Source organism: Falco cherrug, chromosome 7, assembly GCF_023634085.1.
Source record: "Falco cherrug isolate bFalChe1 chromosome 7, bFalChe1.pri, whole genome shotgun sequence".
Lineage (NCBI taxonomy): Eukaryota > Metazoa > Chordata > Aves > Falconiformes > Falconidae > Falco > Falco cherrug.
The window spans coordinates 3830861-3855731 of record NC_073703.1 but is presented as its reverse complement, the minus strand read 5'-3'; the positions used below and the strand labels follow the sequence as shown (position 1 = coordinate 3855731).

Genomic DNA, 24871 nt, shown 5'->3' with positions numbered 1-24871 from the left:
TGCCTTAAATCTGGTTCAAAGTTAAAAAAAAACCAAATTTGCTTTTCCCGAATTGATTTTTTTCCAAGCCAGGGCTGAGGTTCTTTATTGATAAAAGTCCTTCCCTGGCACTTCCCCAGATCTGTTAGGCACAGGGGCATCCCTGCCTGCATCCTCTCCAGTCCTCTCTAGATGAGGTTTTCTTACTTTTTGGTCTACTGAAAATTCATTACTTAAGCAAATGTTTCCTAAGACCTTGGTTAGAATAACTCGCTGCTTCCCAGGAGGTCTTCCTCACGTACCTCGCTTAAGACAGCCCGTCCCTGGTACCTCCAGGCAGCTGCCTGATGCACGCGTACATTCAGTAACACAAATCTGTGCTGGCGGGTGCTGAAACCCTGCGGGCACACAGCAGAAAGCTGTTACCAAAAATGACATTATATCTTGGAAATTATGTTTTACCACAGCTACATTTGCTGGCCTGGTTAGACCTCAGCTATACAGTATTTCTAGAAAATAGCATCTTTTGATCATCTGTCGAGCAAAACATCATCTGCAAAAATCCGTTTTAGTGGGTTTAGTAGTTTGAAATAGACCTGCGCTACTCAGGAAGCTAAACAAGCTGCAGATGTCCCACTTGTCACTTTATCTCAGTGTCACTGACACCAAGAAAAACCCTTGTGTAAAGCTTCCAGAACAACTGGCTCTTCAGAGCTGAAGACCTTCTCTGGGCAGGAGTTTTGTCCTCCAACAAAAGTAAAGTTTTTAAAAACCCAGGTCACAAGCTCCGTCTATCACTGTGACTAAGCAGGAGTTAGCAATTGCAACTGAAACACAAGATGGTTCCCGGTTTCATGCAAAAGTCTTGGAAACCAAATCCATCTCTCAGGGAAGCTGCAAGGCTTTGCTGGACTCGTCCGGATGCAAATAGCCTGCGGGGTGGGCAGCTCTGAGGGTGTCTGAAGCAGCGGAAGCCGGCATTGCTGCAGGAGAAATAACACTCTGAAGTTCCATATTGGCATTTAGAAATATTTTAGCCATCTCTGGCCCGATACCATCAGCAGCATGGAGACTGGGGCTACAGACGGCTTCCAAGTGCTCATGTGCAGCGAGATGCTGAACAGCACTCACCTGCTGTCCTCAGCCCTTTATGTGCAAATCTCACACTCACTTATCACATTACAATCCAGAAGCTGTTTATTTAAATTAAAGGTTATTTGAAACAGGTTGAGACTCTGAAAGGATGACTTGGAGCATTTTTGTGTTGGATCAGGGAATGGAATAAGATAACCCCCTTGGGATTAAATTTCTAGAGAAATAAAGCAAATCATTGCAGTTTCCCTCCCCCAGAAAAGCCTCTTCCTTTTCCCAAGGTATTTTTCATGGTGTTTAAGGATATACTTACATGTAAGTTGGAACAGTTAGTGTAATTTGAGCACAAATTACCCTCCCAAAGCCTGCTGAATTTTGCGGGAGGCTTTGCTCGTGGTCAATAGGCTTTAAGCACACAACGGGCACCAGTAATTCTGCAATGCAAACCGCATGGGTACGGGCAGAGCCCTCCCTCCTGCTCACAGACTTTCATCCCTTGAAAACTATTTAGCAGAAGCTTCCTCTGGGACATATGATTCAAATGAAAACTGATCCATCAAACAGCTGTCTCTGGACTGTGGCAAAATCCAAGTAGGGAATAGAAAAAGCAGCTGCACCTGCGGGTACATGGGGTGATGCAGAAGCAGGTACCACAGGACTGAGCACAGGTGGGGAAATCCAAAACCTCTCTGCATCCTCCCCCTCTGTGTAAAACCATTACTTTAAGAGATATCTCCCTCCTGTAACTATTTTTGACGGGCAATGCCAGATGCATTGCAATTAAAGCTTTGTGTTCATTTCAGTGTAAAGCTGAAACTGTTGCCCGTTTCCTTCCTTTGATGAATGCTGACAAGCAGGGTCTCTGCTTACATAGCAGCGGCATGAAGATGTGCTTGTCTGGCACAAGGCACGTTTAATCAAAACAAGATTTTCTTATTTTTCTCTTGCTGCTTTCTATGTGGGAGTTGATCCATCAGTAAGAAGCTTCAACAGCTCATGGAAATGTCATCAAAATGGGGTATTGTGCTACAAAAATACTAAATTTCTTGATAACAATTCTTTTTTTTAAAAGCAAGTGGGAAAGAAAATCCATTCAGTTTATAGGCCTACTAGAGCAGGACGTTATTTGATCATTCAGTCAATGGCATCCTGGTACGATGCTTAAAGAAGTATTTTCATTAAAATCCACCCAGGACAAGAAATATTCTCATGTAATAAATACCAACCAAAGCAAACAGATATGTTTACATTTCTTGTCGTTATAACATTTTAAAGTAATGCTTAAAAATATCAGAATGATTAAAAATGGCTTGGGTAGAAATAACTAATAAACTTTTGTCTTGTCAATCACCAGCACTCGATGCAAGTAGCTTTGCCACAGAGATTTCATCAAACCCACCCAAAGAGCAGTGGCAGAAGGAGCATCCAAACAACTGCCAACGTCAAAGGCATTTCACTTTTATACTTAAAATGCACTTCTGGAGCACAATTTACACCTGCAGCACGCTGAACGACAGACAGAACCACTCTAAAATTTAAGTGATACAAATCCAGATCTCTCTTTAATGCAGTATTCTTGAATACATCTCTTACTACAAACACGTAAGAGGGTTTAGGGGTTTTCTTCATTGCTTGAGTCTCACACTTGAAAACGGACCTCTCCCATCTAGTTCCTGGAATCTCGGCATGAAAGATCAAACCTGTGAGTTCTGGTGTAGCAGGAGACAAGGAGGAAAAAAAGGCATGTAATTGCTATTTTGAGATGTCTGGTGGTAACAAGTTTTCTCAAGGGATGAAAATTTTCTGGGAAAGTTTCTGCTTGAAGGCAAAAAATGTAAAATGTAGAACTGGAAGATAAAGAGACAGCTCTGAGGGAGAACTCCCCAGTCTCTAATGGCAGCTTTAAACCAGAGTAAACTGGAACTCCGATAAAGCAAATTATCTTTGCCCCCATATATTTACATCTTGGACCATTATTAAGTAGCCTACTAAAAGCAAAGACAAAGAGCAAACAGTAACAGCCTTGGAGCTGTGGTTACCCTCACCCTTGCCAGGAGCCTTGTGTGTTCTCAGCCATCCCCTGCACCGGCAGCAGCCCAGGACCCGGGATACAGAAACCAGGCAGCTGGTGGGTGTGCTAGGCTTCCCTTCGAGGCAAAAGGACATGATCTTAAAGAATGAAAAAAGGAAAACAAAAGAAGGAGGAAGGGAAGGCACAGGTTTTTTGAAAGCTCCTGAACACAAGAGAGCAAGTCCAGAGGAGGGCCATGAAGATGATCCAGTGGCTGGAACACCTCTCCTACGGAAAGTCTGGAAGAGTTGGGGTTGTTCAGCCTGGAGAAGAAAAGGCTCTGGAGAGACCGTACAGCACTTAAAGGGGGCTTATAAGAAAGCTGGAGATATATTTTTTTACCAGGGCCTGAAATGCTAGGACCAGGGATTACAGTTTTAAACAAAAAGAGGGTAGATTTTTATTAGATAGAAGGAAGAAATTCTTCCCTGTGAGGGTGGTGAGGCTGGCACAGGCTGCCCAGAGATGCTGTGGGTGCCCCATCCCTGGACGGGGCTTTGAACAATCTAATCCAGTGGAAGTTGCCCCTGGCAGGGGGCTGGATCTTTAAAGGTCCAATCTTCCAACCCAAACTGTTCTGTGATGGCGTGCTCTTTCCTCAACACTCCCCCTCATGGGGAAGCACTTCCAAAACATTTCTAGCTTTGCTCATTTCCTTCTCTCCAGAAATCATAGTTAAAAAATCCTTTGCTTTTGTTTCTCCCCTTTCGAAAAGGAGGGGGGAAAATGACATATTGCTTCTACTTAATAGAAACAAAGTCAGTTTACATTTATTTTTAAAATGGAAATCGAGACTCTTCTGTATGGAGTATTACACTCTTTTACACTGACTTTGTGCAGAATTTCAAACATTGCCTTAAAGCCATTTTGGATGCGATGCAGGACAGCAAGTCTTATGGAGCAATGAACAAAAACAGAAGTTTCAAGGAACAGTACAAGCGTCATAGTACATCAAGGTTTAGCAATTCAAAAACTTTTGGAAGAAGAGCTGTATTAGAAGTACTGGGCTGATGATGACAAGTAACTACAAAGAATAAATCCTTTATATTGAACTGAACTGCAAAATGTATTTACTTAAACTACAATTTGCAATGGCTATCATCTAACTAGTTTATTAAAGAGCAAACAGTGGGGAAGAAAAACATTGCTCTTGTTCTATACTTCTGTTTTAATGGCATGGCACAGCAAAACATCTCTACCTGTTTTCCATAGAAAACAAATTGGTTTATGTAAGTAGTGACCATTTAATGAGTCTTCCCAGCTGAAAAAACAACCCAAACAAAAACAAAAAAAAAAACAACCAAGGAAACAAAAAAAAAACCCCAACAGAAAACTTTGCAAAATGTGTCTTCTAGGATACTTCATGATAGACCATTCCAGCAGGAGTCTAAATACACAGATTTTAAGTTTTGCCCGAAGTAGGATTTGAAAAAAAATATTGGTCCATGGGTTTTTTATTTATTTTGGAAAAAGTACCAAGTTTTTAATTTCCCATGCAATCAAGTAGCTAATTCCCTTCATATTCTGCTGAATACCTGAGGTAGTAGGCAGAGCAGTGTCCCACACAATTAAGCTTACATCTAATTACACTTCACAGAAGCATCCACAGAAGGTGCTGCTTAACAACATACACCTCTCAAGCTAAATTCAAAATGAGCAATGAGGGCACAAAGGCTTTTGAAATTTACGTAAAATTTAACTGAAGCCAAGTAAGTGAAGTTAAGAAAAGTAATTTTCCACACATATGCCAGAACTGACAGCTCTGCAGATGTGCAGTAACCTATGGAAAACGGGGACTGTTCTCTCCCCCACCTTCCCCCCACCTCTTTGGTTTTTTGGGGTTGTTTGTTTTGGTTTGGTTTGTTTGTTTGTTTGTTTTTAAGATAACTTTGGCACTGAAAGCAGGGAGATTACAAGCTTTTGTTGGCACAGCTGTGACATGTGTCAGGATACTCATTTACAACGGGAAAAATTTCTCCCACTGATTATAACGCGTAGCCTAGCTGGAGTCCATTCAATCATTCCATGCCTTCAGGAAAGCTTTATGTGGCTTATTATTAAAATGGTTACAAATCCCTGAAATCTCAACAGATGTTTGCACTGAACTCCCAAGGATTTCTCACCGTTTAACCAAACACAAGCTCCCTAGAGTAATCACTGTTTCACGGAGGAACAGCTCCCTAAATCTCTCATGAACCACTGCAGGGGATAACTACTAGACACTGGCCAGATAACACACCCCTGGGATACCCAAATAGTTTGTCAGTGCCATGGGGCAAGAGATGGATGGCAGCAGCCTCTCCCCCTACACACACACATTTACCACTGCGGCCCTCCTGTGGCTGTACAGCAGATGCTGAGCATCACTTCCACTGGGAGAGAAACAGCTGGGAGAAATATCTGCTTAATTCTTCCAGGAAAGGTAAATTCATGGTCAAATCTACAGCTGCAATGGAAACTAATCCAAGAGAACTTCTCCAGGGAGAAAACATGACAGCTGGCAACATTACGGATACCCCAGATAAGACTTGTGAGGGAGCAGCAAAAAGAAACAGGACAGTGGGAACCAAAGGAATGAATGAAGGGCTGTGGGGTTCTCTCACCTTCCACACTGCAGGTAAGTCGTAAGAAAAGCAGCATCAAACTGGCAATACCTTGTCCATAGGAAAACTTCACCCTCAGGATAATTATAAAGCAAAGCCTCCAGAATCAGAAACATGTACTAAACAGGGGAAAAAAAGCACAAATATTTAGCAGGAATAGCATCCCCGTAAAAATCTACCTTGTTCTAGCCCAGTCCCTTTGTTCCAAATTCTTTCTCTGAATTCATCTCAGCTTTAACGTGTTTATCAACAAAGAACTTGAATTAAATTGTTTCCTTCTCCAACCATCTAAACCTAAGCTTAAAGAAAAAAAAAGACAATTTCTGAACTCAGAAAGCAGCATTTCAGTACAAGAATCTGGTTTATTTTTACAGTGCAGTGATTGAAACAATGTAGAAATTTAACTTGCAAAATGGAATTTATATCACAATGTCTGTCAGAAGGCAATACGTATGTGTTGTTTTGCTTTAATCATAAAATATTTCTCTGGACACCAGAAATTACAAATGCTTAACACTATACACTTCACTTTATTTTTAGAGACTAATTTATCATAATTTAAATCTATCTTATAAACAATTTCTTTTAAAAAACATGTGGAAGATAGAAAGAACTCAAGTATTAAACTCAAGGCCTTGATTATTATTATTTTCTTTTTTTTTTTTTTTTAAACAAAGGTATTTTAAGAAATGTATCAAAATGATTAACTCTGTATTATAGCTACTAGTCAGGCTCCGTAACACACTGCTCCACAATTTCACGCAAGTTTGGATTCTCCATCGCAGCTGCTACTCTCTCTTTGTCATTGATTTGCTTGTTGACTGCAAGACATCACATAAAAAGCAAAGTCAGAAGTAGTTTTCAGTGGTACTTTACACATACTGCATCAGTAAGGTGACAAATACAAGATAACATAGTCCAGTGAAGGTTTTCCAAACCTAGTAAACACCCAGCTCAAAGACTGAGAAAACCTATAGTAACAGTACAGTGTGTCCACTTTCTTTTCAATTTTCTCTTTAGGTGGAAGATATTATTTGCATAATAGCCAAAACTGACATTTGTACAACAGCTTATAAAGCACTGTACAGGCAGGCATTTAAGTGGCATGGCCTAAAATAAGAAGGTTGTGCCAGACACAATAGAAGGATGACAAGACAAGAAGAATATGTGCGTGCTCAAGAGACAGTAGTCAAAGGACAGAGGATTAGCAGGAAACTGGGAAGAAAGCAAATGAAAGCTCAGTCACAAAAAACCCATCAGAAACTGAACATTTTTGTTACTTCTCTAGTTTAGGAAAAGAATGCAAGATGCTTTTACGATACGTCTTAAAATCAAGTATGAAACTCATGACAAATTAGTAGTCCAGGTTCTCCAGGTTCAATTTCTAATCATTTAATCAAAAGAACCAATTTTCAACACAAAAAGATATCTAATCCTTAAGAACAAAAAAGCCTGGGACATTGCCTGGGCAAAGGCTTTAACAGCTGCTTAAGAGAGTGATCAGCTATAGCTTCGAAAGAATGTCTATGTCCTGTAAGTTTTATTTTAAACATTGACTGAGAAACATATTTTTGTTATGTTAAGACAGGGAGACCACTCAAGTCAGGAAGCTTTTCATGTTAATTATTTTGCAACACAGTAGCAACTTCTTTTGTTATAAACACAACTTAACACCTGCAAGAACTGTGGGGGGTTTTTTGTTTGTTTTAAAAACCAAAACCACCAACAAGCATCTGTTCACAGTACCAAAACAGCTTTTGAAACAGCCTCAACTACATGTTTCATTTTAAAGCTTTAACAGCTTATTCATTTCTGAAAAGAACAGTAAGGTAGAGGAAGAAAAAGATTTCTCCAAAGAACACAAACGCACAATCTGCAACAGCAGTCATTCATAAGCTCTACTTACTGTCTTCTTCAGTGGAATGTGTACCTTCAGATATGTAGATTTCCAGCTAAAGGAGAGATCATTAATGTTAGATGCATACATCAACAGTTGAATATATTCATTACTGGAAGAAAAAAATAATCATACAGTACAGATACATGTAATTCATACTTCCTGAAAATGTTCACAGAACAAAAGGGGATCAATGTTAAGAGCTGATCTTCGGCTTCACTGCAACCCAGTCACAAGACAATCTCCTCCCCCATTTCAGAGAGGCCCCAACAATCTTTCTTCAAAATTGTGGAGCCATTCATTCCTCACTAATATCAACTGCTCTTGTGAAAAAGTACCTGCAGTTAGGCTACTGCAAACAGGGCAGAGAACTGGTACGACCTTCTCAGCAAGCTCTCTGCAGGCCACAACTCAGGAACAATTTATTTAAAAGCCACCAGAATTGCAAGTGTCACTTTCACAAGCTAAGCAGTCTTGAAAAGACATCCTTAGGAAGAGATTCCTAATAAAATGTTCCTAGTAAGTTTTGCTCAATGATGAGAATCACAGATAGTCTCTTTGAAAATAGCAGTGTGATGCAGTCTCTATTTCTTGCATGGGAACAGACTGCAAGACTAGAATCGAAACAGACGTAAATCACCTTCATGCATTTACCAGGCCTGGAAAAAACAACAAAACCCCCTCACACACAGTAAGCTGCAAGGAGATCTCGAAAATTGATGTACCAAAAGAAAACCTAGTAAATAATTCCTATGCCTTTTACCTTATCTCGCTGAAGCTAAACCTATTTGTTACCATGTGTTCAGCAAAACAAATCATTGTCTGCCTATTTTTTTAGAAATGCAAGTCTCACTTCGCACTGTTTAGCTAGAAAGATGAAGCTAGCAACTATAAAAACAAAACAACAAAAAGATCAACACCAGAAATCCTCAGCTAATTAATTTATATTTGGAATTCTTTGGGGCAAGTTTCTACAGCTCTATTTAAAAGACTATGTTTGTCATAAAAGGTCCACTCTTGGCTCCTGCTAAGGCCCAAATAGCTTTCTTTAAGGATATATTAACCCCTTGTTACCTATATAGTCTCTTACTCTCCAACAGCACAGTGAGGGCTGGCCTCCGTTAGGGACAGCATACTAACCTAGGTCAGGCCATTATGCAATTTATACAACAGTTCCCAAGACACAGGTCATATATTCCTTCGATGAAGTTCCAGTTTTGAATTCTGCAGCTCCTCTAAACTCTAATGAAACCGTTCTGAAGTTTTTACTTCCTAGACGATGCCCACACAGAGCAGTGGAACTCCGCTTAATGGGTTTCCAACGGGCAACAGAGCAGTTCTCTGGCTTTCAGGGCTGCTCGCTCAGCGGGTTGGTCCGCTGGAGACAACTCTCAGATACTCCAAACAGTACAGCAGAGTCAGTAACTTAATTTTATATTTATGGTGCTTAGATAGATTGAAATATTGCAGAAGGCCAAATTCATTTTCCCCAAGGCAAAAGAATGATTCCAACACTTTGTAACGTGGGGTTTGAAAACACCCTCTTTTCCACCAAGCAAGAACCCGAATGACAGCTGGTGAGGAAATCCCTCGAAACACAGTGCACTTCAGAAGTGCAGCAATAAATGGTCTTTTGTAAAGGAAAGGAATAACCGCAGTTACTCGCAGATCCCTTTGGGTGCTACGCTGTACCACAACATTCACTCCCACCATAGGTAAATGACAAGCTTTAAGAAGACCCTATCCTTAATCACATCTTGCAAGTTACTTGATCCTTGCAGCATACACACTCTTAAAGAGCACTTGGCATATACTCATGTAGTTTAAAGCACGCTCCAGAACAGATACTTTACCTTATGTCTAAAAGGCAAACATCTCTGCAGTTTTATTCTTAAACAAAGGCCTGTTTAAACAAAACAGATCAGAGATTTTCTTGTAAAATTCAAGGTTTGAGGTGCATTTTCAGAGAAGACACATTTAACGATCAAAAATCACCAGTAAAATTGACAACCTTCTCCTTTTGTATTCTGAGCAGCACAAGCCACAGAGGAGGCCAAATAATGTGCAGTTTGACCCTTCGGCTGTAGCTTCTCAGTTAAGCTCCTTCCTGCTGTACAAGCTTATGAGGTCTCTAGTCTCTAAACATCTATGCTTCACTACCTATACTTTGCTTTTTAGGCAAAGCTGCAAGGGTTTGTTTGGGCATAAATACACGTACTTCTTCATTAAAGACTTACTTTCCCTTAAATCCTCAAAACAGACTGAGAAATCTTAGTGTGGATCTAAAATGGTAAAAGTTGCTAACCTTGGTACATTTAAACAAATCATTTCAGAGATCTCAAATGTGATTTTTCAGATGCAATTTCACCACAAATAAAAAGGGGGAATAAAAGAAAGCAAAACAAGCTAGTGTAGAGTCTCATACAACTTAACTGCTTTCAAACCCCTAACAGCTTAGAACTTTTTGGTATTCTGGGATTGCCTGTGGGGTTTTTTGTCCATGTGTGGGAAAAGAGAACAGCCCATAAAGTATGGGAAAGATAAGGGAGGCAATCATAAAGTTTAAACATTTTTTTAAATTTAAGAGCTAAATTTTCAATTTAACATTATTAAAATAATGGGGAGAATATAAAGAAGGAACTCTGTACCACTTCCCAGCTGATTTTTGAGAGCTTCTCTTTGAAGAGTTTCCCTAACTTGATAAAAATAGATGGATGTCCCCACATTTCTTCTAGTTTTTTGTTTGTTTGCATTTGGTAGCAGGGTTCTCTGGTCAAACTGCTGGCAAAGCAATACTGAAATTTAACTAAAACTGATGTTATTAGACAACCTAAAATTAACTTTATGCTCATTGTTACAGATTTAATGAAAGAGAAATCTTACCAATGAGAGTAGCCAAAGAGCAATGAGGTACTGTTGGTGTAAACCTGATGATGACCAGATATTCGTCTTCACCTATCTCTTGCACTTCAACACAGCTTTCCGTTACCACTTCCAGTTCTTCTAAAGTATTAGGTTTCTCTGGGTCCCGGATAGTACGGATTATATCTAAAGCAGAAGACAAGTGACCAACAATTAAGTAGCTTTCTTGAATTTAATAAAAGGTACTTTTATTAGAAACCATCTTCCCAGCATTGTTCATTTTGCTCCTGTTCAGAAAAGACAGAGCTATAAATATCAGTGCTACATCATCTCATGAGTTGCTTCAGAACTGGGCAAACTGAGGCATTTGCTGTTCACTATGCACTAACTTTCCACATTCCAGTTCTAAACTTGCTATTATTTTTACAATTCCATTATAATGAAGAGAAATCAAAACATGCCTATTAAAAGATATGTATTACCTTTGGAACTACATGTCATGTAATACTAGCCCATCCAAAAGATATACATAGATGTAATATTTCAGATAGGTTTTCTTGCCTTTCAGGTTTTTCAAAATCTAACCGATTAACAAGACAAGCCAGATTTCCTTCTATTCTTCTCTCTGCTTCCTAGCCTGGGCCTCCCAGATAAGATTCTGAAGCCATCTTAAGGAAAGCCAATATAAAAAAAATATACTAATCCATATTTATCTGTATCCACGGTCACTTCCTTAGCTTCTAAAACATGGGGATCAACTAGGTTTAATATACCTGTATAGAAAATGATAAGCAGTGTTGCCTTCTATAGAAGCAATGTGTTCTGGATTAGCTTAAGGAGACTTCATTACACAATGAAACAGAACTACATTTATTGTTGCTTTTCCATAGAGCAAAAGGTTTTAAAGTAATATTCAAAAGCTACAATATTTGATTATAGGACACTGAAAAATTATGCACAAGAGAATATATTAATTCAGTACACTTCCTAAGAGCCTGAAAAAAATAAGTCTCTGCATTTCAATGTGTTTGCTGAGTAACGGAACACAGAAGGCAAGGCAATGAGATCTCTAGCCTGTTCACATCTGTGCCATGTACACAGCGTAACTTGAAGAAACACTAATTCTGACAGTGAAGACCAAACCTAGGAAGTTCCCAGCTGTCACCTCTCCCTCACTTCTGCCTTGTGTGCAGTTGTTTGCCCCTTAGTAATGCAAGTACGAGCATTTCTGGTATAAACAAGGTAACTAAAGGGATACAGGTTAAGATCAGTTTAAAAAAACCTAAACGTGTTAAAAAAAAAAGAATGGGTAGGTATTTTTAGCTAGCTATAGTGATTTTATGTTTAGTGTAGCCCTACCAATAGCTTTACTACAATAGCCGACTGCATTGCCAAAGCAAATGTGACAGCTGCCTTCACTACAGCAAATTACTTGAGTCTATCTTCAGGTACAGACTCACGCAGCTCTTGAGAGCTGCAAAGCTGCTTTCAGCGCATTCCTGCCGTTAAGCTGCCAGGCCCAGCCTCTCCACAAGGATCCCAGGCATAGTACAACTTGGAACTAATACTGCCATACTACAGGCAGGAAGGAAGCAGGCAGCCAGTGGGCAGGAACAGTAGTTCATGTCTGTCTGGAATCCATCCGTCTGAGAAGGGTATGCCTGAAATCACAGATACAGCCTAAAGTCTCTGACTGGCGAGCAAGGAAGTTTGTACAGTTGTATAAGCTTTTACTCCTGGTACTCACCTCACCCTTCTCAGAACCTCTCACCCTCCTGCAAGGGCTACTCAGATTGCTCTTAAGACCTAGGTAATGCTTTCAGCAGGGCTGGGAAATGCTTTCCAAAGTTGTCATCGCTCCTACCATAAAACAAAACTTGGGACGAATGAGAGAACTGAGTCCCATTCCCTGACTTCCACGGAAGCAGACAATCGCTTGAATCATTCTGCAGCTGCAGCCCCCAGCCTCTGTTTCTCTGTCTACATCATAAGGGTGTGATGCTGCTGAATTACAAACCTAGAAGACACAACAGAAGTCACAAGGCTATTTGTTCTGTGTTCCTGAAGAACTGACAATTGTCCCCTCAATTACATTAAGGATCGTGATGGTAACAAGCAAGCTGTCTAGCTCTATTAGAATATTTACCAGCAAACAGACTAATAGTCTCATTTGTCAGACCAATAACAAGTATTTTCACCTTTTTTCCATTGTTCTGGCTCTAGTATCACTTTTTGCTTAAAGTCTTAGCCAACTACTGAAGTCTAACCAAACAAGAAAATACTTCACATATACATGCAACACAGGTATCTTCACAGACACATTTCCTTGTAATTTCTGTTAAATTTCTTTCTCTATTTTTATATGTTATCCTCTTTCTGTGTGAAAAGGCCCAAGAGAAATTAATTCCTTTACCAAGCAGTGACAGGAACACTGTCACTGATTTAGCTCCGCAGTACTTCATGGATGCCTTTGGTCTTTGAAAGCTAGATTTTACACAGACAGGTGCTTTAGTTCTGCAAAGATCATGCACATGTATAACCCTCCGGATGAACTGAAATCAGCAGGACTACTCACATGCCTAATGTTCATAAGTTATTACTTAGAACCACCAATGTTTCAAAGTACCTATATTTAACCATCACTCAAGTTTTAACATCGAGTTTGCTTGACATTGTTTCCTCTTTTGTTCTTTTTAGATAAAAGTGCGTACAGTGCTGCATAAAATCCTCACACTACTCCTAACTGCCGACAAAATCCCTGTGCCGGAAAGCTTGACGATGTTTTTGGATTCCTGCAAGGTCCCATGTGTAGCATTTCCAGAGGTGAGATCTCTCCAGGTTCTACCAAAAACTCAGTCATTCAAGGAACAGAAATCTCCATTTTGCTGGACTAGCTGGCTGACCTTTCTGGAATGACTTGCCTGTCCAGGTGTGTCCAGCTCCTCTTCTGTGTAAGGTGATGAAACACAAAGGGTGACCCCCCACCCCTGCAGCCCAGCCCCTTTCCCACCTGCTGGGGAGCTGGGAAGCAGCAGCAGCAGCACCCACCAGCCAAGCGGGGCAGGTTCCCTCAGCGCTCTCCTTGCTCAGGACCCCCACAGTGACCACGGCACCCCCCCATGCCAAGGTCACAGCATCCGCCAATCTCCAGACGCAGCCCGGGGCTGGGCAGAGCCAGCCGGCCCCCAAACCAGGCCCCCACCCTTCCCTGAATATTCCCGGGCCCCCCAACACCCCAGGGGCAACCCCTCCTCGCTCCACGCCCCTGGCAGCGACCCCTGTCCTCACACAAGCCACATACACTTGGTTCCTGCCCCGCAGGAGCAGCCACCCGCGCTCCAGCCCCTCGGGACCGCCCCCCCCCCCCCCCCCCAGCACACAGCTGGGCAGGGCCTGGCCTCCCCCACCTCACAGCCCAAGGGCACAGCAGCACCGGCCCCCAGGGCCTCTCACACACCCCTCAGCCCCTCCGCCGCCCCGAGGGGCGACCCTTGGACCCCCAACAGCCCCACGACAGTCACCGTAAACCTCGAGCGCCTTGTCCTGCTCCATGGCCTGGTTCCGGGGGGCATGGCAGCCCCTACGCAACCCGGAGTACCAGAGCACCCTGCTCAGCGTGTGCGACAGCAGCCCCAGCACCAGCGACATCCTCCCGCTCCGCCATGGGAGAGCGCGGACCGGACCCTCGCGGCCACCGTCCGCCGCCGCCAGCGGGAAGCGCCGGGCGGGGCGGGGCCAGGTCACCGTTGCCGAGGCCCTGCCCGGGGCGGGGCCAGCCAGTGGCTGCTCCGCCCAGGGGCGGGGCTAAGCCGTTCCTTCAGGATTGGCGGGATTTCGGTACTGCGTGGGGTTCTTAGTGGGCTGCCTGCCTCTCTAAGCGGGCTGCCGAGGGGGTTCAGCGGCTCCGGGCAGGGCTCCCGACGGTGCCTGGGCTCTGCGGAGCTGCCGCGGCGCCGGTAGGCCCGTCCGTACGGGCACAAATACCTTCGGCATGCCGCGCTTTGCCCCGGGAAACCCCACAATTCCCAAATAACGGTGGTAACTAAGCGTCTGAGGGCCAGTGTGGGAGGGAGCCGCCATGATGTCCTTTCCAAGCTGGAGCCGCGAGATGCGGCAGGAAGAGGCGCGGGTTGGGTAGTGGGAATGAGGGGTAGGTTTGCTGTAGGTTTGGAGCTTCTTCAGACGGCTCAAGGTTAATGGTTTATTACAAGGAAGGCTGAATGTAAAGGCCCCCAGAGGCAGCCGCCTACCTCGGCCACTCCGAGCGAGAGTGGTGGCAGGCCACTCTCTGCCCGCCGGCCCTCACGGAGACTACAGTTCCCAGCGTGCATTGCGCTGGGCGCGCTGCCTGCTGGGGGTTATAGTCGCGCCACGGCACTGGTCAGCGCTGTCAGCTGACCGGAAGGAAGAGCTGCCCCATCCAAGATGGCGGCGGGAGGGGGAGTGGAAGGCAGCTAGGCCAGGGTGGCGGCCCTCCCTGAGGAGGATGGAAGGGGCGAAGCAGGAGCTGCGTGTGCTGCTGGCGCCCCTCTTGGGGGAGGCGCAGTGCTGCCTGCGGGACGCAGCCCGGGTCCGGCTGAGCAGGGGTCAGGACGCTCTGGGGAGCCTCCTGGTCCCTGGTGGGATCTACCTGGAGTCTCTGGTGCCGGGCGGAGGCGGCCGGGCCCGGGGCAGCGTCCTCCCGGGAGCCTGGGCTGAGTAAGTGGCAGGGGGCGAGCAGGGGAAGGGAGGCCGGGAGGGGCTCCCCGGCGTTGCTCTGCTTTGGTGAGAGACGCCGGGAGGACCCCAGGGGCTGAGGGCGCCGCTCGGAAGGGAGCAGCCCTGCACTGGCGAGGGCAGGCGTGAAAGCTACAGGAGGCTGAGGGGAACTTCAAATCCTGCTTTGAATGGGATGCTCTCCCCTTAAAATCCCATTGCTGAAGGGGACGTTGATTTACACCCAATTATTTGTTTACTTGCGGGTGTATTCATTATAGATGACAAAAACAGACAAGTTTTCTTCTTTTTTTTAAGTTGCTGGCTTGAGATTCTGTAGCACCCTGACTGCTTGACTGCTTTGTTGGTCAGGGGCCAGCTGTTGTGTGTGACATTCAACAATCACAGGATGTTTTTAATTTGCTTTAGTAGCTTTTAATGCTGAGTCAAAACCACAGTCACATTGCAGTTGCAGACATCTGCAGTATCACATGATGCCAACACTGTTACAGTGCTCTAGTCTCTTGTTTCATTCCACACCATCCTATGTGGTCTTGTAGCTGTTTCCTCTCTGCCTGCTCCCCTCCCCATACAAGGGTGGGTGTGAAGACACACGCCTGAAATGTTTCTCAACCCAAGTGAAGGGGAGGCAAAGCGTATGGAAATGGGCAATATGCTCTGCTTCTCTTGCTGACAGTACTGGTGTTCCTTCTAGAAGTCCTGAAGCAGAGTATCACTCGCATAGCATGTGTCATGGATGACTGAAGGAAAGAAACATACAAGGATAGAAACCCCCCGTATTCCTGAGATGAAGAGATGTAGGGATTTGTAAAGCACTGTCTTGCATTGCAGTCTTTGCTATGGCTGAAATGTGTTATAGTATTGGGGAGGGACGGGGTGGTGGCAGAATATTTGCTGCAAAAGATTAAAATGATACTGTCCATCATGAGTACAGTTCCAGAAACGTTCAGTATGATACGTGGAAAGAAAATAAGGTCAATAAACAAAATGTTGTATCTTCAGCTTCATGTGGGAGAATACAGAAGATCTGCAAGCAGACAAGACAAAAATACTGGCTCTTGGTAAAAGTAATGAACTGTTTGTCTATGAATTTACTAGAGAAGATGGAAAATACAACCCAGTTTCCCTGCACAGTTGTAAGGAAGATACACTTAAAAAGCACCTTGAAGTTAAAAACATTAGTGAGTAAATTTCAATGTGTATTCCATATTTGAAATTATTATAGGTCTAATTCTGCTTCACCTGGTGAAACAAACCAAGGCAGTAGGATTGAACACTAGGGAAGTGTCAAATACTTTCACACTGATTTAAAGTTAGCAGCAGCAGTGTTAACGAACTTGAAAAATAATAGTGACATTTCGGCATTCAAAGATGGCTTTGTTAGAGGGAATCAAACTGTTGTAGGGTAAGGTGTTTGGATGATACAGAGTTAAAAACAAACTGTAATAAAACATACTTACGCAACCCTGCTGTGTCAAACTTCCCCTTTAATATTGGAACTGATGGGAAGAAAACAGACATAGGGCAGCTCCTCACTAATCCTGCAAAGGCTAATTATGTGTTTAACCTTATGTTCTGTAACTAGCAAATGTAGTCTACAATTAGAATGCACGGTCTTTGCAGGACCTAGACCTTTGGTGTTCTACATGTTCTTAAACAGTTTCCCTTGCTAAAAGTATTTTTATTTCCAAGGATTGTAGCTTTTATTGTCAGTGCTGACAGAAGTAATGTTTTGTGGTGATTTTTTGTGTTTCTCATAGTATTGTCCACTTAAAAAGCCTACACTGTTTTAGGAAACTGTTCTAAAATTAGGGCTGCTGACAGGAAGTGAGTTTTAAAACAAAACAAGCCCTACCCCTCCACCCCCACCCCCGCAATCCCAACTTCTGTTAAGAGGGTAGCAGAGGATAAATTTGAGCTGTAATTTTACTGATATATCTTCACAAATCAAAAGTACCAGATCACTATAATCCTAAAATATCTTTAACTTTACAGGTCTGTCTTCAATTTTCTCCTTGAGGATACTGTCTTTTAAAAACAACAAATGCATACTTCTGCTCAATAAGTTTATTGTTGTGCATCTTACTTTTCCTGGAGAAGACTCACCCCTAGAAAAATGTGACTGCTTTACCCTTGATTTGCCTCCACAAGTTCTAGAAAGAGTAACAGATACATACTTCTGCAGGGGGATCCTGTTTCTATTAGACAGTTCTGGCTGGATTTGTATCCTTCATAACAGAGATGAGCTCTCAGTGTGAATGATCTGGAAGAACAAAGTAATTTTTATTTTCTGTCAGGGTTAAGTAGCAATTTCTTGGAAGACTTTCAGGTGTTGGTTTTGAAGATGCTTTCAATAAAGGGGTTGTGTGGCAAAGTGCTAGTTATTGTAGTAAAAAATGCCTTAGTTGTGTATCAAATGTGGATTCTCAATGTGCCACTGGAAATCTGTTTCACACTGGAGTAATGGTTTTCAGCATTTTTGATATGTGGATCTGCATATAACAGGCTTACATCTACTATCAGTAGCCTTCCTTAATTAGATCCTTTAGAAATTATTGACAAATGTGCAGGGAATAACAGCCTGGAAAACAGCTGTCTTCTATTCTAATGAATAGGAGCTCAAACCTGGCATACTGTTCCATGAGACACTCAACTTTAACCTATCCTTTATAACTTTTTTCTGACATGTATGCAAAAAAATGCAATAAAGTCACGTTACTTTTTCCTATTAATTATGTAACTGCCGATACATATTTGTCCCAGTTCACTTCTAAGTAAAAAACAAGTCTTTTGAGGTGACACAACTTTGTGTGTACGGCACCTAGCACAGTTCACTTCAGATTCTACCTAGGTGAGCTTGGAATGCTCTTGTAAAACAAACAGTTCTAAATGTTTTGTTGTGTAGCGATTGGCTTGGACCACAAAGTTAATAGAGATTCACTGTCTTCCCCTTCTATGTAATTTCTTGTTTGTGGCACAGTCTGAGGCCTGGTGTTTTCTTTGACGCTATTTAAAGATGTATTTGACTCTCTTGATGGTGTAAATCTAGGAAATATTAATGTAGCACTCTGCCAGGGAGACGTGCAGGGTGAGGACGGGAGTCCAGCCATCACATCACCACTCACTGCAGTGAAAGTGGCACACGATCTCAGTGTTGCTGTGATCATCAGTTCGGCCAACTATGCCATTTCGGTGGATCTAAACATGTACTTCAGGTGCGTTTGCAGCAGAATTCCTAAATGAAAGTTTTGAGTATGACTAACATTAAAAAGTGACTTATCTTGGTCATGTAATAGTTGAGATGCTGTCAGCTTTTTATTTTGAGTTCTGGTAGAGTGGAAATTTCACGTGTTTATAAAGTTTGCCCTTTATTATTTGCTCTGATTTATGCTCTGTCACTTTAACAAATAGGAGAACTTGGTATTGGACTTAATATTTTTTCTAGGAAGATTAGGATATGTACTGTCAGTTAGCATCTTTTACAAATACTGTAGAGTATGTGATTGTAAAACTATTATGACACAGCTATACTGATATTGCTTGACAGATTAGGACTAGGTTGTAATTTCGAGGTGGTGTCCACCTCAAAGGAAATAGTATTGGTTTTTGATGGCTTACCTGGATACGTTTTTGTGAATGCTGTTACTCTGAGGGAAAACTGCTTTGCTGCAGCTCCTGGAGGAGTTAAACATGAAAGAAAAAAGTATCTGAAATCATCTGAGGAAGGTGAAATCTAATATTTATTTATTTACAGACAGTTCCCTGGGCATTTGCTCTGTAAGAGAGATTGTGAAAATTTTCCGGTGAAGCCTCCTGAAGGACTTGACGAGGATGACCTCGCTAGTTCTGACTATAGCATGGAGCTTTTGTCATCGCCTTTCCGAACAGACAGGTACATAACGAAAAAACTTTCTAAAACAGGATGTGTGTTGCCTCCTTTAGACCACTGATTACTAAACTGCTGGTTTTTTTCATTTATTTTGTAGCTGTGGCAAGTGAAATCAGTTCGCTCTGCTTTTAAGCTTTTGAATGTTAGGATGATGTTAGGAAATGGGCCAAGACAACTTGGCATATGTCATTGAACAGCTTCCAAATAGTAATTACTGTTTAAGGTGTTCCCTTTAGTTCTGAACCAGTATTGACAGATTTTTGTATTCTAAGTATTCACAGCTTGCTGCGTGTTTAGGACAGATGAGTGCATTCAGACTTCAAAATATTTTGTATTCATTTAAAATATTTTAGCCATGTTGTGACCCTTAATATTAGACATATTAATACTAAATTATAATTATAATTTGATGTAAATGTAATAAATACTCAATTCTGGAATTGATTTCATTCTACTTTTTTTTTAATTGATGGGGTGTTTTCTGCAAGGAAAAGAAAATTTTCTGCTAAGAATGCACAGCTTCACGGACATTGTCAGCTAGTGCAGCTGTGATCAATCAACTTGGCTGCAAACTAAATAAAAATAAACAGAACATGTTAAGGTTAAAATGCAATATACTGGATGGAATCTATAAGCTTAAAATGCACACTGTTTAACTGAGAAAACTTTAAAAAGGTATTTATCTGCATTGTTCTTGGAGTAATGCCTGATATTACAGGTAACTTCTTTCTTCACCCCAGGTCCTGGAAGGCACACTTGTCCTCACTACGTGATACAGTAAGGAGAAGACAACCAGGTTCTTCAGATTTGGTGAATGACTTGAATTTACCTTGGTATCAGTTTTTTACTCATCTTGACGATCATGATCCTGAAATCTATGAAAATTCTGAGAAGATGGTGGCTTTTGTTCCACGGGCTGTTACATGGGCTCCTTCGAAACCATTGCAAAGCGATGGTGCAAACCTCAGCAACACAGGACAGCAATGGAAACAAATCCCCATGGAAGCCATACAAGAAGTGGTAAAACTGGAGTGTAAATTGGTAACTGGAGTTAAAGCCATTTTTGGAGTATTAACAAACAACAACGGATTGACTCTTGCTCTCTGGGACTTTGAGTCACAAGATGTGACGTACTACCGCTTCGGCAAAAACAGTGTTTATGTGGATTGCAGTGAAGAGGTGCCATTGTGTCTGCTTCTGACAGGTGAGGGTTTTCTTTACGTAATTGTTCTGATGTAGCCTTCTGACAAAAGTTCAGGGTTTTTTTTTATTTGTAGTGCTGCGCTTTCCTGTCTGCCTGACCGCTGTTGGCTAATTTCTGACGTATCCCTGCTGAGGAGAAATCCTAACGGAGCCAGCTGTGGCTTTGCATCGTTGAGAGGCCATAGATAGAAATGTTGCTGTGTAGCAACTTGATAATGTATTTTTAATTATGATTTGATTCTTTTATTTAGAGCGTGGTCTCTCCTTAGTTCTGTTTGGTTTAACTCAAGAAGAATTTTTGAATAGATTGATGATCTATGGCAGTGCTGGAGTCGTAGATTCTGTTTGTCATCTCAATGGATGGGAACGATGTTCAATTCCGATACATGCACTAGAGGTAAAGAAATCTGTTTCATGTCTTACAGGTAACAAAAATACTTCTTTAAAGTGATGAATGCAGTTTAGCAATGTTAATGATGGTTTTAGATGCAATTAGAAGTATGACCCTCAGTAACTTAGGGGCAAAAAGTAGTAGTTTAGTCATTATATAATAACAAACCCAAGTAACCCAGATGAGTAACCCAAAAGAAATACAGCAAAAAAGTTAATGTGCATTAGAAAATTTTTTTTTTAAATTAAGCAGTGCACAAAAATACTTTTTTAACTGGACCCAAAAGCATTTTTACCAATTTCTGCAGCAGTTTTTGTTCTCTTGCAAACTGTCAAATATTAAAATAAATCCTTGGAACTAAATTTTTGTTTTTATTGTACCACTCTTGTGAAGTCAAGAGCAGAACTTAAAGCTATCAAATGATGCTTGGTATCCCTTAATAATAGGTTATAAATATCTGTAATGTACCAGACCACAAAAAAAAATCTCCTTGTGTCTCTACAGTTTTCCAGTGCTCTAGTTCTACCTCTAGATGACAGAGATCCTTGTTTTAAAAAAATATTTTTTCCAGAAGTCTGGGACTCTGTAACAGTCTGTCTACACCATCACTCGGTACACTGCCAGTGTGTGTTTTCAGCTGCGTTTGGAGGAAGGGACCTTACACGAAGACAATTTGTAGGATTCTTTTGGGTTTATTTGAAGGGTGTGATGGAAAGTGAATTGATGGGAAGGAGGGTCACAGTGATTTTCAGCTGCTGTAAGCTTATTCAGAGTCCTGATTCACACTGTATTTATTTTATATCCAAAATCAAACTCTATAATAAATTGCTGAATTAATATTTTGTCTCTGAAGTTAAGGGGTGGAGTTTCTGTAAAGCCTATTAAAGGAGCATGGTTGGTCCTGAACAGGTCACCTTGTTATTTCATGCTGCGGGTGTTGCACACAGTTTAAATTTCTTCTGTATTTTTAGCATGTAGACATTGTCACAGAGCATGAAATAAAAATACTAGCAGTAAGCGTGCAATGCATATTTTCAGAATACATGCCTAATTGTTCTACCGCATGTTTGTCTAGGCAGGTTTGGAAAATCTTCAACTAGACACAGTAGACTTATTTTTAAAAAGCAAAGAAAGTCTTCTCAATCTGTCTGCACCGTGCTCTGGGCCTGAACAGTCTACTGATAGTGCATCCCAGTCTTACCTAAAAAGTAAGTAAAATACTTCCAGGTACACTGAGGTTTAAATGTAATTGCCTTTCTATTTATGGCTATGTGTTTGTAAACATTTGTGATTAGCCTGTGCTCTTGTATGTTTGAATGATGCTCTATTGCAACTTCTCTACTGCTGGAAAATATGAGAGAAATGATGCATAATGTGTGTGGGGTTTCATTGTGTTCTGCTATTGGCATACGTATTATAAGCATTTTGATGTGAAGGCAAAGCATGTTACAGGTATAGATTGCCACGTTTTAGAAGATTTTTGTAGCATACCTTTATGACTTAAATGTATGTTATCGGTCATACGGTAGAATGCAGATGTTTCAACTTTTTGTATAAATATTGCAGATTTGGAAGAGCTGAGGCCAGCTTTAAACTTGCTTTGCTCAGCGATCAAAGAAAATGATATGGAGCCTCACAGTAAACACTTTTCTGAGCAGCTGCTAAACCTCACATTGAATTTCCTTACCAAGCAACTTGAAGAAATTTTTGTGCACACAGAGGGTAAGATTACTCGTTTTGAATCATACGTAGTAATATAATGTGTCATTGTTTAGGTAAGTAAGATCAACTGATTTTTTTAATTAAAAGCTTAAATTTGCCAAGCATTAAAGTGAGTGAAAGATGTTATTTAAGGGGAAACATGAGAAATTAATCTGAATACAGTGTCTGTGTTAGCCCAAACAGCTATGATCAGGCTCTCAGATCAGAAAGGTTACTGTCAACAGGATCATTTTGGGATGCATAAGAATGGCAGAACGGGACTTCAAGGCTATTGCTGGATACTTGATGGTAGTGCAGTTAAATGGCTTGAGTGTAGCCCTCAGCTGTTCGTGCTTTTCTCAGTGCCTCCACTTAAAATATTCTGGCATAAATATTTATGTGGCTGTGGAATGGAATAGACTAGTTTAAGAAACTGATACAGCTGGAAAAATAGCCTACCAGGTTATTTTTTATCTGGAGCGCTCCCCAGTTCGATTTACTATGTAGCAACACCGTCACACATCCGAGGGGTGGCACAGAAGCAAACAGCAGTGTGTGATGGGGCTGCAGCCTGGGTGTGGGAGTGCGTGACTGCTTACCTTGGCACAGTTGCTGAAATGTTGCTCTTTGAACTACAGCCTAAAAGGTACAGGAATGGAGTAACAGCTGGTATACTAGTGAAGTATTAAAATGACAGAATTCCAGAATTTTGTTTTGCTAGAGAAAGCTATGGAAAGTGGGAGGACATGTCCCAACACAAGTGTGCTGTCCTGCTGCTTGGGTCCGAATTGTGCTCTCAGTGATGCTTTTCAGTATGTGGACCAACAGGCTGTGCATGTTAAAGCAGAACTGAATTCTGCTGATAATAGAAGACTATTAGCTGTTATTCTTAATATTTTTTTTCTACATGATTTTTGGTAATCTTTCTTTCTTACTACATGAATGTTATGTTTAAAAGTCCCTGCATTTTAAATGGGACTTACCTGACTAGTAATTAGTTGGATTAATAATGTGGTTCTCATTTCATAGAATCACAAAATCACAGAATGGTTTGGGTTGGAAAGGAACTTAAAGATCATCTCGTTCCACCCCCCCACCACGGGCAGGGACACCCCCCACCAGCCCAGGCTGCCCCCAGCCCCGTCCAGCCTGGCCTTGGGCACTGCCAGGGATGGGGCAGCCACAGCTGCTCTGGGCAGCCTGTGCCAGCGCCTCGCCGCCTTCACAGGGAAGAATTTCTTTCTAATAGCTGATCTAAATCTACCCTCTTTCAATTCAAAGCCATGCCCCCTTGTCCTATCACTAGATGCCTTGTAAAAAGTCCCTCCCCAGCTTTCTTGTTGGCCCCGTTAGGTACCGGGAGGTGCTATAAGGTCTCCCGGAGCCTTCTCTTCTCCACGCTGGACAACCTCAACTCTCTCAGGCTTCATTAGGAGAATGTCTTCATTAGGAGAAGGAGGAAAACACACCCCTGAAGGGAAGAATGTCAGTGAGGATAGGGGGACCTCTCTGGAGCACTGGTAGGACTGTGACTATCCTGACAGTATGCTGATAGTGGTGGACAGTATCAGTACCTGTACGGGTCAAATTGCGATACAGAGCTGATGTGCTTTTTCCTCTGAGGTGTGTTCTGTTTGTTAGTCAGGGGAATGCATACAACATGGCTAAGCATTAAAAATACTGTATTGTTCATTTCTGTTTAACTGATATCTTGGATGCTCTTGACAGAACCTGATGAATTCCTGCAGAAGGGTGCAGATATTTTAACTGATTACATTATTAAACTTAGAAAATTTATGAGAAGATATCCTCAACCACAAATACCTGCAGTACACATGGAAAATGATCTTGATGAAGACCTACCTGTATTAGAAGAAAGCCACGTGTGGGAAAAACTGACACCAGAGGTAAAAATGAGTAATCCATTTTTTACTGTTCTTATTAAATATATTTAAGGAAATTATGAATATGGAAATATCTTTAAACTATTGGGGGGGAAATCGGTGTAGGAATGACAAAGATACTGACACTGAAGATTAATGAGATCTGTTTGTTCCATTTTTTTTTTCCTTTTTTAGGAAGTCATTGCTGAAGCCATCTTAAGCAACAAAATGCCAGAGGCCCAGGCCTTCTTCCAGATGCATCACCATCCTGCTCACAGTCTTCAGGCATTTATTCAGACAGGTTTGAATCTGGTCTATGATCGTCTTCTGAAGAACAATACCAGAGAGGCCGCAGAACTTTTGAGAAATATGGTGAGAGGTGTTCAGTAAGCATGCTGATAGTTCTTAACACTTCTTTATAACTAATGAAATAAATGAATGCTAAGAGTTTGGGCAGCCTTTAGGTGTCTTAGGGATGTATTGATTCTACCACATACATATATTATAGTGGAAATTAACTTGTTTTAAATAACTGCTTTGATCACTAATGCCTTCAGAATGCTGAGGGAGCCTGTTTATAAATG

General features: G+C 41.7%; 2 protein-coding genes across 2 annotated transcripts in view; one reads left to right on the top strand and one right to left on the bottom strand.

The window, feature by feature from the left end:
* Positions 1-6087: 6087 nt before the first annotated feature.
* CIAO2A (cytosolic iron-sulfur assembly component 2A) lies at positions 6088-14253 on the bottom strand. Its single transcript, XM_027811375.2, has 5 exons — positions 14026-14253; positions 10526-10690; positions 9496-9545; positions 7652-7697; positions 6088-6566 (listed from the first exon to the last, which is right to left on the bottom strand). Exons 1-5 carry the CDS (start codon positions 14150-14152, stop codon positions 6469-6471), a joined length of 486 nt encoding a protein of 161 aa, XP_027667176.1. The 5' UTR covers positions 14153-14253; the 3' UTR covers positions 6088-6468.
* A 650-nt stretch (positions 14254-14903) lies between these two features.
* The window catches only part of SPG11 (SPG11 vesicle trafficking associated, spatacsin), a 35317-nt gene continuing 25349 nt past the window's right edge, over positions 14904-24871 (top strand). Inside the window, exons 1-11 of the mRNA XM_014283393.3 lie at positions 14904-15202; positions 16223-16401; positions 17216-17443; positions 18237-18435; positions 18975-19112; positions 19850-20313; positions 20564-20709; positions 21779-21911; positions 22270-22425; positions 24133-24311; positions 24483-24659. Of these exons, the coding sequence (XP_014138868.2) occupies positions 14991-15202; positions 16223-16401; positions 17216-17443; positions 18237-18435; positions 18975-19112; positions 19850-20313; positions 20564-20709; positions 21779-21911; positions 22270-22425; positions 24133-24311; positions 24483-24659 (2211 nt within the window). The 5' untranslated portion in view covers positions 14904-14990. The remainder of the gene's footprint in view (positions 15203-16222; positions 16402-17215; positions 17444-18236; positions 18436-18974; positions 19113-19849; positions 20314-20563; positions 20710-21778; positions 21912-22269; positions 22426-24132; positions 24312-24482; positions 24660-24871) is intronic.